This window comes from Capra hircus, chromosome 2 (genome assembly GCF_001704415.2).
Source record: "Capra hircus breed San Clemente chromosome 2, ASM170441v1, whole genome shotgun sequence".
NCBI lineage: Eukaryota > Metazoa > Chordata > Mammalia > Artiodactyla > Bovidae > Capra > Capra hircus.
In genome coordinates, this window is record NC_030809.1 from 51,425,288 (window position 1) to 51,449,120 (window position 23,833).

The window sequence follows — 23,833 nt, forward strand, 5'->3', positions numbered from 1 at the left end:
ACTAATTGTTATTTTTTAATTTTAAAATCTGTTCTGTTTTGGGTACGTATAAACTAGAATTCTGCCAAACTGTTGCTTATATATACTATCTTGTAACATGCTTTCTTGAGATATTTTTGTGTTCTAGAGATGAAGATTCTTAGAGATGTGATACTGGGGACTGTCGAACCCAGGTATCCCTCATTGCAGGCAGATTCTTTACCAGCTGAGCCACAAGGGAAGTCCACTGGGGTCTGTAAGGAGAATCGGCCTGCAATGTGGGAACCCTGGGTTCAATCCCTGGGTTGAGAAAATCCCCTGGAGAAGGGAAAGGCTACCCACTCCAGTATTCTGGTCTGGAGAATTCCATGGACTATAACTATGGGGTCACAAAGAGTTGGACACAACTGAGCAACTTTCACTTTCTCCAGAGGATCTTTCCAACCTAGGGATTGAACCCAGGTCTCCCGCATTGCAGGCAGATTCTTTACTGCCTGAGCCATCATTTATATCTTTATAATATTATATCTTAATATGTATTTCTATATTTGTTTGGTACTTTAAAAATGTCCTTCAATAAAGTACCATAGTCTTCCTCATAGGTTTAGCACATTCCTTGTTAAATTTGTCTATAGTTATATTTTAGTTTTTTGCTCAGCTGTGTCTGACTCTTTGTGACCCCAAGGACTGTAGCCCACCAGGCTCTCCTGTTCATGGGATTCTCCAGGCAAGAGTACTAGAGTGGGTTGCCAAGACCTCCTCCACAGAATCTTCCCAACTCAAGGATCGAACCCAGGTCTCCTGCATTGCAGGCAGATTCTTTACTGTCTGAGTCACCAGGAAAGGCCACATTTTAGTTTTTATAACTAAAGTCTTGCTGCACTTGTGTCTGATGCAGATTTGCAATTTTACATTTGTTAACTATGTAAACATTATTGGACTGTCTCCTCCACTAAACTTTAAGCTCTCTGAGGGCAAAACCCATGTCTGTTTTTGTCACACTGAATTGCCAGCACTTGGCACAGTATCAGGCATACAGTAGGTGCCACAAAATGCTATTCTGAAAGAATTAATGGTATCACTCATCGTCTGCTTCTTTTGTTCCAGAGAACTACAGCATTCCTTGGTTTTCCAGTGCTTTTTGTCTGTTGTTTAGTATTTTTGTCCCCCTCCCCACCACCACCCCTGCTCTTTCAGGAGGGATGAGAAGCAGACTGTGCTGCAGTCCCCTGTTTAAACCAAAAGTCTGTCCTTCTAACAAGTCTGTACATATTTATGCAGTGTATTTCCACAGGCTATTTTTTGACATGAACTGTTCCTAAAAATGCCATCTGTAATTTTTTTCCCCTCAGGCTTATATTCAGAAAGTAGAAACAGTTGATATGATTGAACTGGGACAAAGATTGGTGGAGTCTAAAAACTGCCTCACCTTCCTCATTGAGTGTACCAGCTTTTCCCCGGCTGACATTAGGCTAAATAATAATGTCTTCCAGTGGTATGGAAGAATGGAAGAAATTTTTGATGAACATAGGAAAATCATTAAGGATAAAACAGAACAATATCAAGAAGGTCTTAAGGTAGGCATCATGGATATTTTAAATTATTTTCATTTTCTGGAAATATTTAGCTTCCGACATAGCACTGTCAGCGCCTCTATTTCACAGTTCACATATTTTAGCTTTTTCTTCCCATTAATCTTAGTAGAAGATAGTACACATATTAGATGAATGTGGCATCATTTCTTGATTTTTCAAGGGAGAAAACTTTTTAATACATTGCCCACAAATGGCTATTAATGAAAATATTATCTTACACAGTTTATAGTACTCTCTTGAGTTTGCTTTTGTTAAGGCCAAGCTCCCTTGGTGAGGCATGCCTTCACACTGTGTAACTGCCAACTTGCCTAAGTACTCCACCAACTCTAATGTTCAGTAATTTGAACCTTTTGTGTGTGTCCTGCAAGCAAGATGGTTTGTGATTCGCCCTATTTGTCCAGCCTCATCTCCTACCTCTTCCCACTCCTTGCTCTTGTCTCTTCAGTAACCCTGAGCAACTTCTGGTACCCACGCTCCTACACCTCTCATCTCTTGCCCACACTCTCCATTTCTTCTTCTTCTTCTTTTTTTTTTTTAGTGTTTATTATTCACTTGCTTGTGCTGGGTCCTCATTGCTGCACAGGCTTTTCTCTAGTTGCAGTGCACAAGCTTCTCACTGTGGTGGCCTTTCGTTGCAACGCACAGACTCCACGATGCGCTGGCCTTGGCAGTGGTGCACACAGGCTCTGGAGCACAGGCTCAGTAGTTGGGGCACATGGGCTGAGCTGCTCTGTAGCACGGGGGAGCTTCCCAGTCAGGGATCGAACCCATGTTTCCTGCAGTGGCAGGCAGATACTTACCCACTGAGTCAACGGGGAAGCCCCACACTCTCCATTTCGTCTGGAGTGCCCCACTGTCCCCCACACATGCCTGTCTATCCTGCGAAGTCATTGACGTCCAGAGAAGCCCTTTCTGTCAGACCTCAGTGCTGCTTCTCCTCTGTTCCCATGGTAGTTTTAACACTCTCCATTGGGCTAATTATATTTTCAGTTTTTTCTCTCACTAGTTGGTCACCTCTTTGAGAGCAGGCCTTTTATTTTTGCTTTTTCTCTATTTTTTTTTTTAACCCTACTGGCTAGCACAGTGCCTGACACACAGAAATGCCATGAGTGCTTCATAGCTATGATCTGAATAAATGACACCATATTTTCAGTCTCGTTTTGCAGATAAGAGACTTAAGGCTCCCAGGTGAAGGTGAACAGACTTGTTTCAAGTCAGCCAGTAGAGCTGCTCTTTGGTAGCAAGCCTAACCTCTGTCTGCCACACTATAGCAAATATAATTTATTGGCAGAATATGTTTGGAGCATAAATTATAGAGTTAAAAATTTCTTAATCCTTCATTTTAAACTGCAAGGGTATATTTAAGTATTTATTTCTATTTTACATTTAGGCCACTTCAGAATTTTTTAAAACCTATAGAAAATATCATGAATATTAGATGTGTATGCTACAATATAATAGATTCTTAGGAAATCATTGGGTGACCCAGAATTATCTATACTTTGTGGTAATGTATACCATTCTACAAACTATACTTCACATTAATGAATTTTTCTTCTCATTTTCCTTCTCTCACTGGGCCAGAGCAATTAATTGCCCAGGGAACTAAAGAGGACAGAAATCAACCTAGATAATCTATAAAATATGAAATTATTTTTAATAACCTAAATTTGAGTTTTGAGTGTTTCATTAAGAGCTGTTTAAGAACCATTTAATTTGGAATGTCTTTCCAATGACATTTTGTAAGAAACCTCTCATTAAAAAAACAGACACGTTTGTTTTACACTAGAAGAGTTTGGTTTTTAGGCTTGTAAATCTGTATGTATTTTTCTTTATTTCCTATGAAGTGAACTCATGGGACAAGAAAAATAAATTCAGAATGCTTTGTTTTAGCATTACTAATTGAAGAGATATCTAAATATTAGAATGCAAATAAAGAAATTCAGTTTTTTCCAGTTAGTAAAAATGCTGCAGTTACCTTCATAAGTCTCTAAAAAATTGGAGTACTCTTAGTCCCATACTTGATTATCATGAGTTTTTTTCAAGTGAATATATATTAGCATACTAAAGAATGCCATTGTTTGTTCTTATACATTTTATTCATTAGAATTTCTTACATTGATGATAGAGAGGTAAACTTTCTCTGATTTATTAATTATAGGAATCTTAACCCATTAGTTTTAAATCCAGACTCTTAAAAATTCTACATGTTTTGGATCCCAGTCATCTTCAAGATCATCCTTTTCTTTATATTTTGCCAGTGATGAAATGTAATAATTCTGATAACTGTTACAAATTCCAAAATTTTCTCTTGATGCTTAAGGGTTTTTACTCTTAAAAATAGTTACAAAAAACTGTTTTTTATTAGTTACGATGTGAACGGTTTGTGGAGGAATTGGAAAGTTACGCTAAACAGTCAGAAGAATTTTACTCCTTTGGAGATCTTCAGGATGTACAACGGTACCTGAAAAAGGCTCAGACACTGAATGCAAAGTTGGATTTAGCAGCAGACAAGGTATAATTTAAAAATTCTTCTAGGATGAATTTGTTCAACAGAAAGAGCATTTGACTTTGTATTGGGCATTCACCTTTAAGAAATGGATTCAAAGAGCTTAACGACATTTAATTAGAGATTAACATATATGGCACAAATAGATTTTATAGCCGTGCTTCAGGGAGAAGCAGCATTGCTGTTTTCTATTGGTAGTGATAACATTTTAGGGGCCTTCCTCTTTTATTTTAAAGATAGAGTTGTATCTGCATCTGCTTTTGGAGTTTTATTTTGTGTCTCTTGATCATTTACATTATGTGACAGCACCTGGTTACTGTTTAGATTTCCCATCTTCATGGAAGCCAGCTTAGATTTCATGGCTGTGTTTTAATGGTCCATTGTTTTCTCCCATCAAGCCACTTTGTTTCCAATACCACTATCTCAGAAACCAGTGTTCTCAGTTAGAAGCTGGGTGGGGAAAAGCCATACTCTTTGCCATGTAAGATGTTTGAAATTTTTAATTATATTTTTTATAAAAAGGGGAAATAGAAAAACGGGCTTTTGTGGTGGTTCAGTGGTAAAGAACCTGTCTGCCAATGCAGGAGATGTGGGTTCAATCCCTGGGTTGGGAAGATCCCCTGGAGCAGGAAATGGTAAGTCACTCCAGTATTCTTTCCTGGGAAATCCCATGGGCAGAGAGGCCTGGTGGGCTACAGCCCATGGGGTTGCAAAAGAGTCAGACACAACTTAGCAATTGAACAACAACAACAAAATATGAAAACAGACCATATTACGATTCTCTAACATTTCTAGTATATTACAAGATTTTGATATTTTAGTTCAGGTAATAAAAGAGTTTATAATAATCTCAGATATGTAAATATATGTTGAGAAAAGAGACATTGTAGTTTTTTTTTAAATTGATGCCACTGACATTTAAGTAATATGCATAATTTGCATATCTAGCTCACTCTTTTCAATTCAGTGGATTACTCCTGTATACCCCCTACATCCTTACAACTTTACTACTTTGCTAAGAGGAAATTAATGCTTTCTTTACATCTCTTATCCTACTTACCTTTAAGACCCAGCTTCAGTTGTAACTTCTCTACAGGAGCATCTATGATTGTGCTATTTCAGAAGGCTCTCTTGTCTTTGAGTGATAGCATTTTAAAAAATATACTATTCAATTTATATTAATGGCTACTGTTCTAAGGCATTTCTTCTGTTGCTTATTTAATAAGTAACTGGTATTTAACTCCTCAACTGGATTACTAACTCCTTGGAATTAGTACTTTGCAATATACTTTTTTTCTGTTTTCCATAGTACCTAACACAATGTTGTGTGTTTAAAAGTATTTAAATTCTTATTTAATAAAAGAAGCTATATCCTCAGTATATCTTGATGGACAGAGACTTCTTTATATGTATAAATTTACTATTTTTACTAACTTAAGAAGTCATTGTTCTCTGAAAATGGTGATAAAAAAGAAATAGGAACGGCAAAAATGAACAAACAAAATACATAGGAAAAAGAGATTATTATTTTCCAGACATGGCCTAATCTAAGTTTACCTTCAGCATTTGATGAGAGATTTTGGGGGGTCACATTGGATGTATTTTTTTTTTAATGGAGGGATAATTTTATTTTATTTTTTTTTAAAACTTAATTTTGAATATCATTCCCTTTCAGAGTAGTATGTTTAATACTTGTCCTTTCAGATTGAGCAGTTTAATGCTGAAGAAGAGGCATTTGGTTGGCTACCTTCAATATATCCTCAGCGTAAAAAAATCCAAGATGGTTTGAACCCTTATCTCCGTCTCTATGAAACTGCTGTAGAATTTAGCACCAAATATAGAGCGTGGACAGAAGGACCATATAACAAGGTGAATCCAGACCAAGTGGAAATAGACGTTGGAAATTACTGGAGAGGACTCTATAAGCTGGAGAAAACCTTTCACGATTCTCCCAATGCATTGGCAATGACCAAAAAAGTAAGAGCAAAGGTGGAAGATTTCAAGCAGCACATTCCTCTCATTCAAGTGATTTGTAATCCTGGTTTGCGCCCCAGGCACTGGGAGGCCATGTCCAGCATCGTTGGTTACCCGCTGCAGCCAGCAGATGATTCCACTGTCTTCTCTTTCTTAGATATGAATCTGGAGCCATATTTAGATAGGTTTGAGGGTATTAGTGAAGCAGCTAGCAAAGAATATTCTCTCGAAAAGGCCATGGAGAAGATGATTAATGAATGGGATGCAATGGAATTTGTCATTCTTCCTTATAGAGAAAGTGGGACATCTATTTTGTCATCAGTTGATGAAGTTCAGATGTTGTTGGATGACCACATTATTAAGACACAAACTATGCGAGGATCTCCTTTCATTAAGCCTTATGAAAAGCAAATGAGGTAATGTGATATTTTTATGACAGTGTTTATAGTATGTTATCAAAATTATTACTCATATATAATAGTTCTTTTTGAAAATTGAGTCTGCACTTTATACTTAATATTTTAAACAGTACATTGGAAGGGATATTAACCTTTATTTCTTTTAGAAGAGTCTTGATACTTTTGCTATTATCTATATTCAGAGCAAAGTAGTAGACAGTGTCCAGATATTCTTTTTTATTGCCCACAGTCCAATCTCATATATTTGATGCTCAAAAATAATCTTGTGCCTATGAACATAGTTATAGAACATATAAACAATAAATTGAAGATATTATGTATTTTTCCAAATAGACTAATTAGTTTGTTGTAGATGACCCTTATCCTGTCAGTTTTTTTCAGTTTTTGTAATCTGTATTAAGCAGTTTATATTTTACCTTAAAAAAGAGTACATGCAAATCAGACTGCCATCTTTATTGTGAATTTACATGGCAAGGGAAAGCTATCTGCTTGGAGATACCAGCCTCTGGTTATGGGTACATTATCCTAAACCTGAGCTTGCCCAGCAGTTGGTGTTGGCTCAGTCTCTGATTGCTCTGCCTCCTGCCCAGCTTGCTCCAATATGTTCATCAAGAGTAATTTTTGAACTTCTCTGAAAGTGGCATGTCTAGATTCTATTTTTAAGAATAATGCATGAGGTCATTAGCTAGTGAGAAATTTTCTGCATTAGTAGGGATTAGATAGAGAGAGAGGGAAGAGCACCAGAAGGAAGCAAAAGCATTCATTTCCTTGTGTGAAAGACAAATTTATTGATGCACATGGAAAGGAAAGGCATTTTTAAAAGACATTTTAAAATGCCTGGTGACTTTTTGAACTCCTATATACATTTCTTGGTGTTTGCAATCTAAAATTACAGATCACCACTTATAAATGATGAGTAATATATTAATCTATGCATAAAGCCATCCCGTATCTAAGTTTTGTTGCCTTTAACCAATCATTCTTCTTTATGGCTATGTTATCTCATAGCATAGTGATTACAACTGTCTAGGTTCAAATCTGGCTCTTTTGTTCATTAGCTTGATGCTTACCTCTATGTACCTTAATATCCCTACTGGTAAATAAATATTACGTTCTGGACCCTGCCTCTGAGGGCTGTTGTGAGGGTAGAGCAAATACACACAAAGACCTTAGAACTGTGATTGTAAAATTATTAGTTTATGCTATAATTATAATATTTATTCTTAAGGAAATTTAGTCATTTTTCCCTCTGTGTTTATAAATGAACCAATAATTCATTTTAATTCAAAAATGCCACACTAATATATGGGGTCACAAAGAGTCAAACACAACTTAGCAACTGAACAGAACAGAATATACTTACGATTGTGTAGGATTTTTAAAAAATGCCTATTATATCTTATCAATTGGAATATTTTCTCTTGGAAAGATAGCCGTTGTGGGTCCAAATTTTTTAAAAAATGAAAAAACAGAATTCATTCATCCAGAATGAATCTTGGATGTAATTACCTTTCCTAAGAAGAAGTTCAACCTTTGATTGAGAATACCATTACTATCTGCAAAATCTCATTCTTAACTCATACTCTTTGGCTTGGAATTGGATTGCAGAAAGGTTTGTTGAGATGACATATATAGAAACCAACCCGTTTGTAGATAGGTGTATCTGTATTAGCATAAATGTTGATGCTATTATTTAGATACAGATTTTTTAGAGCCAGTCTAGTGAGTTATCTTTGATTGTAGGTAGATGAATGGAAATTGGCATAACAACATTGCATGTACTATTAACAGTCTAGTTTTGAGTTTTATCATGTGAAACATTTCTTGATTTGCTATTGATAAGCACCACTGTGTTTTGCTTCTCAGGGAGTGGGAGGGCAAGCTCCTGCTGCTTCAGGAGATTCTGGATGAATGGCTCAAGGTCCAAGCCACATGGCTGTATTTGGAGCCCATTTTTAGTTCTCCTGACATTATGTCTCAAATGCCTGAGGAAGGGAGGCGATTTACAACTGTGGATAAAACATGGAGAGATATAATGAAAAGTGTCCTACAAGTAGGTAAAAATCTGTGAGAACATGATTATTTTGTTGAAGTAACATTTTTTTCAAAACAATCCAAGTAAGCCATTGTCTTTTCCCCACATATCTAATATCCCGCATTAGATATTATTTTAGAATCCCAGGAGCAAGAAACATCAAAAGGAAAATGGGTGTTTTGTCCTGATTACTTCTTGAGGTCCGAGTTGAACTTGCATTATTTAATGACAGTGGTTCTTGCCAGATGCTCTGGTGGAAAGATAGCAACACATGCCCAGCATGGGGTGTCCTGTCTATTCTCTGGCTCCCCATTATGGCTGCACCACCTCTGAAGTGTTCTGCGGTGAGAAAGAAAGCAGCATGCCAACCACTCAATCAAGAAGTTTCTCTGTAGGAACTTAAAAAAAAAAGAGCTGCAAAGATATATATATATGTATCTAAAGAGCCCAATAAATACAAACAAAATGCAGTCTATCAATCAAGCAATTAACAGATACAGTGGAGAAACCACAATTTGAGAGAATTTAATAAAAACCAGTAACACTCAAGAGAGTATGGTTTATGTTCAGTCCAAAAGACATGCCTACAAAGCATAGTTTGTGTGTTAGTAGATGTTAAAATTAAAATAGAAGAAATATTAGTTATTATATCATTAAATGTGTGAACTTCTCTATTGGTGTTTTGATCAAATATTGACACGTTTATTATAAAGTAGAGAGAGGATTATGTTAAATTTTTTTCTATCCTAAAATGGAAATATGTTTATTTTAATAATTTAAACTTTTAAAATTGTGACTACAATCCTAAATGTTGATAATATTGTTTCAATGACAATTATATGATTTGATAGGAAAATATCCCATAAGATGGACATGGGTCTGTTTATTTAATAAGTTTACTTTATTTTATGTAATAATACTTGAAACAAAACATTGTATAAACCAAAATTTTGTAGAATTAATCCCATTGGAATTCCATATTTAAAGAACCTACTGATAAGTCACATTTTTCTTTTTTTAAACTCATTTCTAATTAATTTGCTTTGTAAATTTAGCTTCTCCTTTTATATATTGTTTCCTTACAACATGGAAAAATCCTTGTAACAAGTATATGTTTTTGTTTGGAAGAGGATAATGTTGCCCCCCATTTTTGTTGCCCCCCCAAAAGAATAAAGCAGATGCTTGTATTCTCCTAGTTAATATAATTTTAAAGGTTAAAAAAAAATTTTTTTTGGCATTTGATCAAGAGAAGTCACTCAGTCTTGTCAGACTCTTTGTGACCCTATGGACTGTAGCCTACCAGGCTCCTCTGTCCATGGTATTTTCCAGGCAAGAGTACTGGAGTGGATTGCCATTTCCTTCTCTAGGAGATCTTCCCAACCTAGAGATCGAACCCAGGTCTCCTGCATTGCAAGCAGACGCTTTACTGGCTGAGCCACCAAGGAATCCAAATCAGGCATTTCATCAAAATGCTCTTCAAAATTCATATTGCTAAGAAAATTTAATAGTTCAATGCCTTGAAAGAGCAGCTATACTGAGACTAGTAATAATGGAAACAGAACTGCTGAATTAAAAACATATTAACAAAAAAGCATTACTTACTTTCATTCCCAAATAAGCAGTTTTCTTTGCATGACACTTCATTTACTTTTGCTATAAGATTTGATTATCTTCCTCAACTGCCTTTACCTTTTCTTTTTTTCAGTATGTTAGCATCAGGACAGCTTTTGTCTATAATCTCCAAAGCCTTAAAAATAAACCTAAGTCCATATTCTCTTAGGAAGGCTAATGAGGATGATCTGTACAATCCAGATGGATTAAGTGCTTGGTACAAAAAGTCATCACCTTCACACTTCAGCTCAGTTCAGTCGCTCAGTCGTGTCCGACTCTTTGCGACCCCATGAATCGCAGCACGCCAGGCCTCCCTGTCCATCACCATCTCTCGGAGTTTACTCAAACTCATGTCCATTGAGTCGGTGATGCCATCCAGCCATCTCATCTTCTGTCATCTCCTTCTCCTCCTGCCCCCAATCCCTCCCAGCATCAGGGTCTTTTCCAATGAGTCAACTCTTCTCATGAGGTGGCCAAAGTACTGGAGTTTCAGCTTTAGCATCATTCCTTCCAAAAAAATCCCAGGGTTGATCTCCTTCAGAATGGACTGGTTGGATCCCCTTGCAGTCCAAGGGACACTCAAGAGTCTTCTCCAACACCACAATTCAAAAGCATCAATTCTTCGGTGCTCAGCTTTCTTCACAGTCCAACTCTCACATCCATACATGACCACAGGAAAAACCATAGCCCTGACTAGATGGTCCTTTGTTGGCAAAGTAATGTCTGCTTTTCAATATGCTATCTAGGTTGGTCACAACTTTCCTTCCAAGGAGCAAGCGTCTTTTAATTTCATGGCTGCAATCACCATTTGCAGTGATTTTGGAGTCCTCCAAAATAAAGTCTGACACTGTTTCCACTGTTTCTCCATTTATTTCCCATGAAGTAATGAGGTTTCTAAATGTTCTTTTAGAACTATGCCAAGAGAAAAGGCTCAGAGGTTAAAAACAGAATGTAAATGATATTGTTAATATAAATGGCTTGATTGAGGTTGTTTTGATTCCTTAAGGGATAAACACGAAATAATTTTATGTTTTGCTATCTTCTCCCAACTACGCTTGGCCAAAGGCTGTTTCTCACTGGGAAAGGCTCTCCTACTGAAAGTTCAGTGTAATTCCAGAATTTTCCAGCCACTTTTGGTTAGGATAATTTTGTCTATGAAGACTGAGCTATACCTATTTGAGAGCCTCAGTCTCATGTTATATTTAGAGCTCTTCTTTTCCACGTAGTCAGGTACACCTGAGGCTTCTTTGGAGTGTGTGGGTGGGGACTATGCTGTCCTGCACTGCTTTTCTCTCTCCTGTGCTTACCACCAGGTACTGGGACAGGAAGGAGGTAGGGATGACGTAAAGGGAGGGGGAGAAGGTAGAAAGAGGACGGGAAAAAAGAAAGCGAGAAAGAAAAATTCACTGGTGTAACTGATCCAGCCAAATTATCTGCTCTTTTTGTTGGTGGTCATAATTTGGATGACCTCCTGTCTCTGATGCCCATACGCTGTGCCTTTACTCTTGGTCATCACAACTAGTCTAGCTTTTTGACCAACTATGGGCAGATGAAGTCCACAGATTAACTCGTAGTGCACAGGTGAAGACCCGGACAAGTTCTGGTTCCCAAGAGACCCTACCTTGAGCGTCTCCCCTAGGTTTTGTCATCCTTGGCTTCATCTTCACACTGATTGACCAGTGATGGCTTTTGCCACGTTCTTCTCATATGCATCTTTTACCCCATACTACAGCAGTATTTCACAGGTTTGTAGCCCTTAATTTCACCTGGGGTCTGCAGCATCTGGGATCCATCTTCTCTACCTCTTAGTAACCTTGAGCACATGGCCCTTGCCTCTCTAGTCATCCCACCATACCACGTTCTCCCAGAGCCTTCTTTTTGTTCTGATAGCACTGTAGCAGGTCAGCAGACTGGTGATAGCACAGACTTCTGGATGAAGACATTAGCCTTCTGTCTTTACACGCACTTGGAAAGTTTTCTAGGGGCTCTCTGAGAAGAGAGAATGTGGAAACTAATACGGGAACAATGAATTGCCTATCATTTGAAGTTGAAGGAAGTGGATGATCTTTTGCGTTCATCCAAATTTGACTTTTGATTCACATGAATCTTTTTTATTTCCTGAGTTCAGTTCAGTCGCTCAGTTGTGTCTTACTTTTTGCAGCCTCTTTCATACAAGGCACGAAAAGACATTCTTGAATTTCTCCCCAAACTTTTTCCTTTTATACTCTAACCCCATCTCAATAAATATGAACACTACTCTTCCTGTTTTTCAGGCCAAAAGCAGAAGAGTCGTTGTTTTTCTTTTTCCTTTTACTGTCATAAATATCACTTGGCACCAAGTATCTCACCAGTTTCTAGGGAGCTGGAAAGCTAAAAATTATGTCTTCCAGACTCCTTAACAGCTAAGTTTCTGGAAATGAATTTTATTTTGATGGTTAGGTACACTCATCAGGGATTTGGAAGGCATACAGCAGCCATCTTCTTGCCATTTTAGCTATTTCTGCTGTCAAAAAATGTCTCTTTTTTTTCCTTTTCTTCAATGTCTGGTCACCAGATTGATGGGTACTTAAAGATGATGATGATGGTGGCTTCCTGACCCCCCTCTCTCATCCTAGAATCACAGCCACCACGGTGTGCTTTTGAATGCAGTCATTCTACTGGTGGTGTCCTTTTTTTCTTACTGGGGCAGAGATGACCCTTCCAGAAGATCAGTTCCACAGGGTTCTCGGAGTTTTTCTGGAAAACCAGACTGGAGTGTGCTCCCCTAGACCTTTTAGTGATTTTTCAATCACTTAATCCCCTATGTTAAATTTCTTTTTTACTTAATTACCTAGAAAGATCCTGCACTGAATTCTGAATACAGGTATTACAACCTCAAAGTTGGGATCTAGGATTGTCTACCTGACCCACTTGGGCTTTAGGGTAGTTAAAATCTAGTTACCATCTGAAAATGGAACACTGGTGGTACCTAGCAGGCAGTGCAAAATTCACTTACTCAAATTATGCTACTGGTCTCATGAAGTGAAGAGTCTGTTTTACAAGCAATGCTTTGGTGGACCAAGTGGCTGCTGAAACAGGTCAATACAGTACAAATTTGAAATACAAGGGATGTGAGATGGGTTGAATTTTTTCTAAAACCCTGGGAAAACTAAAGAAATGGTCTAATTAAAGGCTTAAATTCTCTGCTCAAGATATGGTCAGAGGATTAAGATGCTTCTATGATTACCCTCAGAGAGCCTCTTAATTCTCATAGCTACAATTCTGACATAGCCAAAAATGACAGTCTGATCCAGCAGATTGCCAAATTACAATGTAATTTAATTCACAGCCTTGTCAGATCTGTTCTGTGAACGATAAATTCCTTATTGGGAAAGAGTGGGATGGTGAGAACTGAGAATTGGGGATATTTGAGGGAATTTGATGAACTCTGGTTGCCCTGACTCTCACCCTGAGAGCTTCCCTTGCCAGAAGCCTTTTCAGAATTCTAAGGAGTGTGGGAGGTATTGTATTGTAATAGTGCTTGTCTGGGGAGAACCAAAGTTAGATGCAGTCTAATGGATTGATGTGACTGCACTTACCAGACATTCGTGTTTCAATGAGATAGTCTCGGAGATGTGAGTCATTCTGTTTACTTACTTATTTCTGCCAAAACCTGCCTTAATAAGATTTAAACAAAGACTGGTTTATAGGTTTCTGCAAAATATGCTTGCATTATTCAGAAGCAAAAATTACAACCCCTCCCCATCTTAGGGGATTGACTCAAAGCATAGTAGGAAGGGCATCCTTTCAGATGCTGTAACGTCAATTAATATTAGTTGTTTGGGGTTTTTTTGACCTTGCCTATAGAGGTGGTCAGAAGTGTGGATATACATTCAGTTCAGTTCGGTCGCTCAGTCGTGTCCGGCTCTTTGCGACCTCATGAATTGCAGCACGCCTGGCCTCCCTGTCCACTCCCAGAGTTCACTCAGATTCACGTCCATCGAGTCCGTGATGCCATCCAGCCATCTCATCCTCTGTCATCCCCTTCTCCTGCACCCAATCCCTCCCAGCATCAAAGTCTTTTCCAATGAGTGATCATAGTCAATAGTAAGCAGTTTGGCTATATGATCAAGGACTTAGAAGAAACAAGATTGAAAGATTGGTAATAAGGAGAGCTATCAGGAATCACAGAATAGACTAGAATATGAGTATATCTGTGCTCCATGTAAATGTTTAATAAAAGGTAGTGCTGCCAAAGGAGGCACTTAATATAGTTGACCAGTTGATCTATTTGTGAATGTCAAACAGCATATGCCATTGTATGCACAGTGAGCTGTGAAATGGAAAAATCACATAATATATTGCCCAAACTGCAGAACTTCTGAAAGAGCAATTAATAAGTAAGCGAGGAAAGCAAGCATAAGCCAGAACTCTCCTCATCAAACTGGGAATATGTGGTCACCCAGGCTACAAGCAAAGAATTCATAATGGCAGAGATGGGAATTATGGAAGGATTTGCCATTATGGGCTGTCCCTTAACCAACACTGCAGAGCGTCCAAGCTGCCAGCATCAGAAACGAACAAAATGCTTCTGACACAGGATCACACCTGAAGGGACCAGGCAGCCATTTAGAAGGAATTAAATACAGTGCACCTGTTTCAGAATAGAAGGGATCAGTGATTTGTCTACACCAGAGGACTTTCTTTTCCAAGTTTCTGCCAACACTGTCATTCATTGACTTACTGAATGACTTACTGTCACAGTTTCCATACAATACTGCTTCTGCTATGGTATTCACATTACAAAGGAAATGAGGCAATTAACTGATACTCTTTAAGATTTACAGATCCTAATGTGAACATTGACCTTATAAAAAGTGGAATGTCTCATGCTGAAGACTCAGTTGATATATGAGCAGGAAGAAAATAGTTTGTGAGTTTGACGTGCAGTTCTAGAGGATACATAGCCCATATTCTCATCCAGCTCCAAATAGTTTCTCCCATATGCACAGTTCATGGGTCTGGGAATTAAGGAGTGAAAATGATGTTGACTTTTCGTACTAGTTCGCCCAATAAACGACTCACAACAGTTCTGCTTCCCAACTTTTGGTCTTGCTAGTTGAAATATCTTAGTATCCAGGGGAGAAATGCTTCTGTATGGGACATAGCAGTAGTTTCATTGAGTAGGAAGTTCTTGATTTACTCACTTTATCCTTTTACCTCTCTGTCCTTATAACTTTCCACCTTACTTATTCTATTCTAGCCACACTAGCTTCCTTTTTTGAATCACACATGCCAAACATACTCCGCCCTAGAACCTTTGTACCTACTGGACTCTGTTTTTCCAAATAATCTGCAAAGCTGATCAGTGTCTTTGCTTCCTGGAGTCTTTTCTCAACTGTTCCCTTTATAAAGAGGCTCACACTGAGCACTGTGTTTAAATTAAAACCTGACTTTGCCTTTTCTGGCCATCCTGATGCCCCCTTTTCTTGTTTGCAGCATTCATTACCTTCTAACTGACTATATGATGTATGAATTATTTTGTTATTTATCACCTGTCTCCTCTTGGAGGCTGGGGTCTTTGCTTTGTTCACAGTTGTGGCCCAAGCACTGAAAACAGTGTGGGGCATGTAGCAGGCTCTCCAAAATTATTTGTCCGGAGTGAATGAATAATTAAATTGAGATTGATCCTTGAATTGTTGCTAGTTCTAAGAATTCTGAGTTCATTCTGAACAACCTTCTCTAAAAATTCAGTGTTAGATAACTCCTGAGTCCTAAGAGCTGAAGTAATCCTAGAAACATCCTGCATCTTGAAAGGATTTCTATTTTTGGTGAGGTCGAAGGATCTGAAAGTTGCAAGGCAGTATAAAGGTCTACTTGGTGAATCCATGTTTCCTTTCTAATACTTAATAGGTTTAGTGAAGATCTGACCAGTTTTCTGTTGTCCAGGGGTTTCTGATTAGGAAGTTTATGCTTTTGGAAGTTTAGTGAACTGGCTTGAGCTTAATTCCATTAAGTGTACTTTCTATGCAGCTTCTCATGGCAGCAGTAATTAGAATGCCCTCTGTATACCCCCAATTAAAGTTTCGGGCCCTGATATCACCGGTATTTGCTTTAGAAATGTAAATTAGCCAGTAGTTTGTCATTTGAACAGATGAGAGTAGTGATACTTGGGAAGCAAAAGAAGACACCTAAAATTTGTAAAATTATCCTTTAACCAAAAAATACGATAGTTAATAATTTCTTTTCCTCTCCGGAAGATAAAAAGTAATTTAAGTGTCAAAGGAGTTGCACTTAGTTTCATGTTTCTGGTAGCTTCCTGTTTTACTATCTTACTGTTCTATCTTGACAGCATTAGCTAATGAGTTGGTACAGTAGGAAAACTTCAAAACTTTCTTTTGTTGGTACAAAAAAACTTCTTTAAGTTTGTGTTTCTGTGAACTGAACTCATCTTCATCACTCAGTCAGTCAACAGGTATTTATGGAATGCTTACTCTACCAGAATTTTGTGGCAGTGCCAGTGTGGAACTTAGAGCCAGTTTTATTTTACTATGATGATTATCTCACCAGAAGGAAGGCAGTTTATAAAATGTTCGTTTTAGCTCCATTAAATCGATAGCATGATGTAAGTGACTTGCTCCCTCCATTCCCCCAGGGTAGTGTCTGTTTGTCTCTTTCTCTTCAAGAGACATTTATAGAAGGTGAAATGGAAAGGGTAATTTCAAGCATATGTGTGTTCTAGGCACCATACCAGGTGCTTCCAATATTTTGTCTAATTTGGTCCTCATAACAACTTTGAGAGACGGCTTTTATCCCCATTTTAAAGATAAAGAGACAGAGGCTCCGGTTAAATGATCCAAAGTCACACAGGTAATAAGAAGGATGTTGGTTAGGAACAAGGCTGTGCTTTCCTTCATCTGACGCAGTTTCTATTCTGTTTACCTTCTCATGGAAAGAGGGTTCCTAGTCAGGATAATGATTACTTGTCTATATTTTTTTCTTAAGACCATATACCAGGGTACATAGATTATCACATATATTCATTCAGAACTAGCATATTTGGTTCAGAGTCTTAAACTGATCTAGATTAATAGGTTTCACATCAGGAATTCAATAAAATTGTTTTCCTACTCAAATGCTAAGTGATTCCAGAAGTACTTCTTTTGTAATTATAATATTTAGGGAAAGAAATATGAACTGTTGTTTTAAATAACTGAATTTTTAAACTTTCAAATCTCCTATCTAAAATAGCAAATTGTGGTATATACTTTGGCTGAAAATAAAACATTGTTAATTTGTGAAAGGAATTTTTCGCATTTATTAACAACTCATTTTTTTCCCCCCAACAAAGAAAACCATACTTCTCCAGAAGGTGGCACTCTAAGAACATCATTTTAGTTTTTTTTAATCAAGTACAAGAGTACTACTCCATACTTTTTTTTAATGAGTTGCACATTAAATTATGACCTGAGTCTCTGTCATGCTGACTTTTGTGTGCATTTTAAAATGTTTATTTGAAGTATAAAACTCTTAGGAAATATAATAAAATGCCTTTAGAAAATTGCGCCACTTTAAAGATAAGTGAATTGTATGTGTTGCATATTTCATATGAACCTGTTCTACTGAAAAAAACAGGTATTAATGATAATTATTTTGTTCTTTGATTAAATTGCTGTGTTCCCATTATGTTGTTATATTTTAAAACAAAGCAGAAAATTATTTTTCTTTCCAGTCACATTGAAAGTCTATTAACGAAAACATTTTCCTGCAGTGGAATCAAATTTCTGTATGAAACAATTTACAGTTGAAATTTTTGATTGATCTTTCAGTGAATACCAAACTCACTTTGGCTAAGTACTAGAAATAAGTTTAGTGAACTGAGGATCCAGTTAACCTGGCTTTTATGTAATTAAAGAGGCTGGTTAGATCTAGACCAGGCAAGAGCACTTAAAAAAAAAAGTATTCACTTTAAAATTTGTGTAACCTTTGTTATATTAAAACCATGCAATCTTAACTATAATATGAAGTCAGTATCTAGTATTTTTGAGTTGTGAATTTTCTTTTATTTTTAGGATAAACATGTTCTGTCAGTTGTAACTATTGAGAGGATGCTGGAGAGGCTGAAAAAATCTAATGAGCTTTTGGAACTCATTCTTAAAGGACTTAATGAATATTTGGAAAAGAAACGTCTCTTCTTCCCCAGATTCTTTTTCTTGTCTAATGATGAACTTCTTGAGATCCTATCTGAGACTAAAGATCCCACTAGGTAAGTAAGGCATATCAATATTACTATATATATCATAATGCGTACATCATACATGGCTAAGTTGATCTGCTTAAATTTAATTTTCAGAATAATGCAGAACTTGTATATGATTGTTGTTGTTGTGTTAATCTCTCAATTGTGTCTGACTCTTTGCGACCCCATGGACTGTAACCCTCCAGGCTCCTCTGTCCATGGGATTCTCCAGGCAAGAATACAGGCGTGTGTTGCCATTTCCTTCTCCAGTTATATATGATTATGTTATGTAATAACTTAAGACTGTTGTAAATCATTCCTGTAATCAACTTATTTGATGATTAAAACATAAATACCATTGAATTATATTTTTCTAAGTCTGGGATGGGTCTCTCTTTTTATCGCATATTGTCTTACAGATTTTTCAGAACACATCACTATTCTGCATCCCATGCAGAATAAAAGTCAGTGCCCTTTCGGTGCCTTGCAGTCACTCACCAGGTACTACACCATGATCCTTCCTGTTCATCCCCCACTAGTTTTCTTCTCGTTTATTCTTCTACAGTCCTTGCAGTTCTCCCATAGAAGAGTCAGCCTCCTCCCTCAGCATATTGTTCTCTTGGCCTAGGATCCTCCTCACCCAAATATTCACAAGACTTCTTTTGTTGTTATTCAGTCGCTAAGTCGTCTCCAACTCTTTGTGACCCTGTGGACTGCAGCACGCCAGGCTTCCCTGTCCTTCACTATCTTCCGGAACTTGCTCAAACTCATGTCCATTGAGTTGGTGATGCCATTCAACCATCTTATCCTCTGTCATCCCCTTCTCTGCCTGCCTTCAATCTTTCCCAGCATCAGGGTCTTTTCCAATGAGTTGGCTCTTTGCACCAGGTGACCAAAGGTTTGGAGCTTCAGCTTCAGCCTCAATCCTTCCAATGAATATTCTGGATTGATTTCCTTTAGGCTTGACTGGTTAGATCTCCTTGCTGTCCAAGGGACTCTCAAGAGTCTTCTTCAGTACCACAGTTTAAAAGCATCAGTTCTTCAGTGCTCAGCCTTCTTTATGGTCCAGGTCTCACATCCTTACATGACTACTGGAAAAACCATAGCTTTGACTATACAGACCTTTGTCGGCAAAATGATGTCTCTTCTTTTTAATACCCTATGTAGGTTTGTCATAGCTTTTCTTCCAAGGAGCAGGCATCTTTTACTTTTGTGGCTCAGTCATCATCTGCTGTTATTTTGGAGACCAAGAAAATAAAATCTGCCGATTTCCATTTCCTTCTCCATCTATTTGCCATGAAATAATGGGATTGGATGTCGTGGTCTTAGTTTTTTGAATGTTGACTTTTAAGCTAGCCTTTTCACTCTCTCCTTTCACCTTCATCAAGGGCTCTTTAGTTTCTCTTTACTTTCTGCCATTAGAATGATATCATCTGCATATCTGAGGTTATTGATGTTTCTCCTAGCATCCTTGATTTCGGCTTGTGTTTCATCCAGTCTGGCATTTCACATGATGTACTCTGCAAAACCTGCCACTCAGGAAGGCCTTCCCTGGTCACTAGATTGCAACCCCTTCCACCATCCCCTAATCACCTTTCCTGATTATCTTTTCTGCCTTGTTTTTTTTTTTTTTTTTTTTTTCCCCAGCAAGCTTTCTTTGTCATCTGGCTTACTCTATAATGTGCTTATTTGCTTACTGTTTGATTTCCTCCAGCAGAACATAAGCTCCATAATGGCTGAGGTTTTTTACCTTTTTATCCCTACAGCTGATTCCTTAGAAGGGTGTCTAGTATATATATCAGACAGTGGTTAGATATTTGTTACAATCCCTAGTTTTGTGTCTTGTGCTTTCAGAGTAAGAGATAAGCAATCTAGAACATGCCCAAAATGATGAATTTAGTCAGTTCCATCTATATTACAGTGCATAGACCAAAGTTGGGCACCTTCCAAGTAGCTGATTTATTTAAAGTTCTAATCCTGTTGTATAATTTGCAAGCAGTCTCTGAAGATACCAGTTTAAATATCAATATACTTTGGTGCATTTGAAGATTCTTCAGATTAGTGTTTTATCTGTTGGTTGAGATTGATTTGGTCCTTATATTACTTTTTATGTCTTTCAGTTCATTGTGCTGGAAACAAAGCCTCATGTAGCTCTTATAATAGTTGTAATTTTGTAGGTCTTTTGTGATTATTCAGTTAGTGATGACCTCCCATTTGACTCATGTATGTATATGCCATGTGTATGTTTTTTTTTCCCTTCAACACTTCATCTGCAGCATCTAGCAGGGGCCTCACACATAATGCACATTTATGAATTTTGAATAAAGTTTGGAATACACAGAACATTGATATTTAGGGAATTCTTTTATTCGGTTAATTATTTTAAACATTCTTTTTCCTGACAGAGTGCAACCTCACTTGAAGAAATGTTTTGAAGGAATTGCAAAGGTGGAATTTACAGAAAGTTTGGACATTACTCACATGAAGAGTAGTGAGGGAGAGGTGGTGGAACTCATAGACACCATTTCAACAGCCAAAGCCAGAGGTCAAGTGGAGAAGTGGTTGGTTGAGTTAGAGAGAGTTATGATTAAATCCATCCACAAGGTAGCTGGCTATATTTATTATTATTTCTAGTAAAGATGATAGAATGTTAATGTATTACTGATAAATGCACTGTTATTTAGAAAAACTGAGTCATAAATTATCAATTCAATAATAATAGATTGAAGGCAAAGATATGGTCTGTGGTACTATTTTTGTAATGACTCAACTTGGGTTTTTTATCTTGAGTCCGTCTCATTTCTTGTGCTTTTGATATTAGATACATTTTAATCGACATGGTCTATCTTTAGTCTTGTCTAGGAAGCACCTCTCTACAGTTTCACATCAGTTTCTATGGTGCTTTCTTTTGTTCTATGCATATGTAACATATGTACCAAAATGTTAGAAAATCATTAACAGTTACTTCACGTCTCACATTAACACATTATCATCTCAATCATTTGTAATATATTTTTTGTTACTAGAGAATTTTAAGTCATGGAGGCAAATAGATATTAGTTGAGCAGTTAAATTCATTTTTTACCATAGTGTGAACTTATCATTCAAGTTCCTTACCAGGAGTAAAAATCATGATTCATCAGGGAAGCTTGAGGGCAAGAACTAAAAGGAAACATGACATCAGGTCCTAATCAACAGTTTTCACTAAGTTTTCAAATTCTATCATACATTATTGAAAAATTCATTGAAATCCAAGTATTTAGTATACATCATGTACCTTAATGCCCCTTTCTGTCAAATATAATTTGAGTATCTGCTTGAATTATATTTGTTCAATAGGTGTAAAATCTTTTGGACAGTTTCCCATTTCTCCCTATTATGGACTAAATTATAATGAACATCCTTATGATAGAGATGGCTTCTTTGAATTTATTTTCTCATGATACCTTATATATATAGGATCACTGGACAAAAGAGAATGAGCTTCCATAGGTCTTGATAAGTATTGACAAACAATGTTTTCATTCATGTATCTATTAACAATTAAATGAATTCTACTTTGACCACTGCTTAAATTGATTACATGGTTTGTTAATTGATGTGTGCAGTGATAACTCATTAATTTAGACATATTTAATACTTTTTCAACTAATCTTTTAATTTTGCCAATGTATTCAGATAAAATATTTTGGTTATCATTTCAGACCATTAAGTTGGGTTGGCAAGGAATGGTATAGGAAATATCTTTTCCAAATTTTCATGTGTAAGTTGGTGGGAAAATGCAAGTAAATGCAATATAAAATACTACAGATAGGAGATGTGTGTTACTGTGTTGTGTTGTATGTTATTTGCATGCTTGAAGGGCTACTGTGTGCCTAAAGTATGTGAATTTTGGGCCATTTGTAAATGATAAAATATCATGTTCTTGGCACCTTTGCTCCTTACCTTATTGTGTTATCATGGGTTTAATGTAGATTATACCACCAAAATATATTTAATTTTTCATATATGGTATACATAGTTTAGTATTATATTTTATATATGATATCATAGAACTTTCTGTAATCATGTTTGTCCTCTTCCAACTATATAGAAATCTGTGAATTAGATTATATGCTTCCCTCTCCTTCTCTCCACAGAATCCTTCTAGAACACATATATTTCATCCTTGGCATTTCTCTACTGTTCCTTCTAGTCTTTCCAGTGTTTCTCCCATTTCTCCCTTTTCACCTGCCTTTTTTGAGGTTACTTCTGGCCTTTTATTAATACATTTTCTTTATTATCAATAGTCAGCATTGCCCTTCATTTCAATTCAGCTCTGTAAATATCCTAGCTAAACTATAAAAGTCCAGAAAGGTTCACATATCCTTATATATTTCTCATAAAAATGTAACTTTGACAACCTTTTCAGAAATTCAAACACTGACATGGCTATCACCTCATCAGTTCAGTTCAGTTCAGTTTAGTCACTCAGTTGTGTTGACTCTTTGCGACCCCATGAACCGCAGCACCCCAGGCCTCCCTATCCATCACCAATTCCTGGAGTTTACCCAAACTCATATCCATCGAGTTGGTGATGCCATCCAGCCATCTCATCCTCTGTCGTCCCCTTCTCCTCCTGCCCCCAATCCCTCCCAGAATCAGGGTCTTTTCCAATGAGTCAACTCTTTGCATGAGGTGGCCAAAGTACTGGAATTTCAGCTTTAGCATCATTCTCTCCAAAGAAATCCCAGGGTTGATCTCCTTCAGAATGGACTGGTTGGATCTGCTTGCAGTCCAAGGGACTCAAAAGAGTCTTCTCCAGCGTCACAGTTCAAAAGCATCAATTCTTCGGCACTCAGCTTTCTTCACAGTCCAGCTCTCACATCCATACATGACCACTGGAAAAACCATAGCCTTGACTAGACGGACCTTTGTTGGCCCTTACTATTTTTGGTTGATATAATGAATTAGACTGATTGAAAAAGTAGGTCTGTGGATCCACTGAAAACATATGTAGCAAAGCACATGACTTGGACTTCCTGAATTTACAACTGTCAACTCTCTGTGAATGAAGTCTATATCCACCCTGTCAGCATAGCCTTTGGCATCAAAGGGAGCGAGATCTGGAAACATAGGAAAAACTTTTGAGGAGTTATGTAGTTTTCCCGATGTGCATGTACACATGTGCACATGGCTGAGTGGGGATCTGATTAAGTTCCAAGTAAGTAATTATCTGAATTTGAAGGATCTCATTTTGGATTTGAACTTACATTTTGTAATAAAATTGCTTTTTTTTTCAATCCAAAATTATCTAAGACACCTTTGGCTGGTCAAAGAAATATTTCATATAATATGGTTCATACAAATAGATTATATATCAGCAAAATAAAATGCTATATAAAATATTTTTTTGCACACTGCTGCTGCTGCTACTAAGTCGCTTCAGTCATGTCCGACTCTGTGCGACCCCGTTTGCTCACAGGTGTATGAAAAAAATTTAAATAGTCTATT

General features: G+C 37.2%; 1 protein-coding gene across 1 annotated transcript in view; it reads left to right on the forward strand.

The window, feature by feature from the left end:
• The window catches only part of DNAH7 (dynein axonemal heavy chain 7), a 260,268-nt gene that overhangs the window by 71,736 nt on the left and 164,699 nt on the right, over positions 1-23,833 (forward strand). Inside the window, exons 16-21 of the mRNA XM_005676291.3 lie at positions 1,332-1,556; positions 3,943-4,089; positions 5,788-6,473; positions 8,343-8,529; positions 18,174-18,367; positions 20,746-20,944. Coding sequence (XP_005676348.1) covers positions 1,332-1,556; positions 3,943-4,089; positions 5,788-6,473; positions 8,343-8,529; positions 18,174-18,367; positions 20,746-20,944 — 1,638 coding nt within the window. The remainder of the gene's footprint in view (positions 1-1,331; positions 1,557-3,942; positions 4,090-5,787; positions 6,474-8,342; positions 8,530-18,173; positions 18,368-20,745; positions 20,945-23,833) is intronic.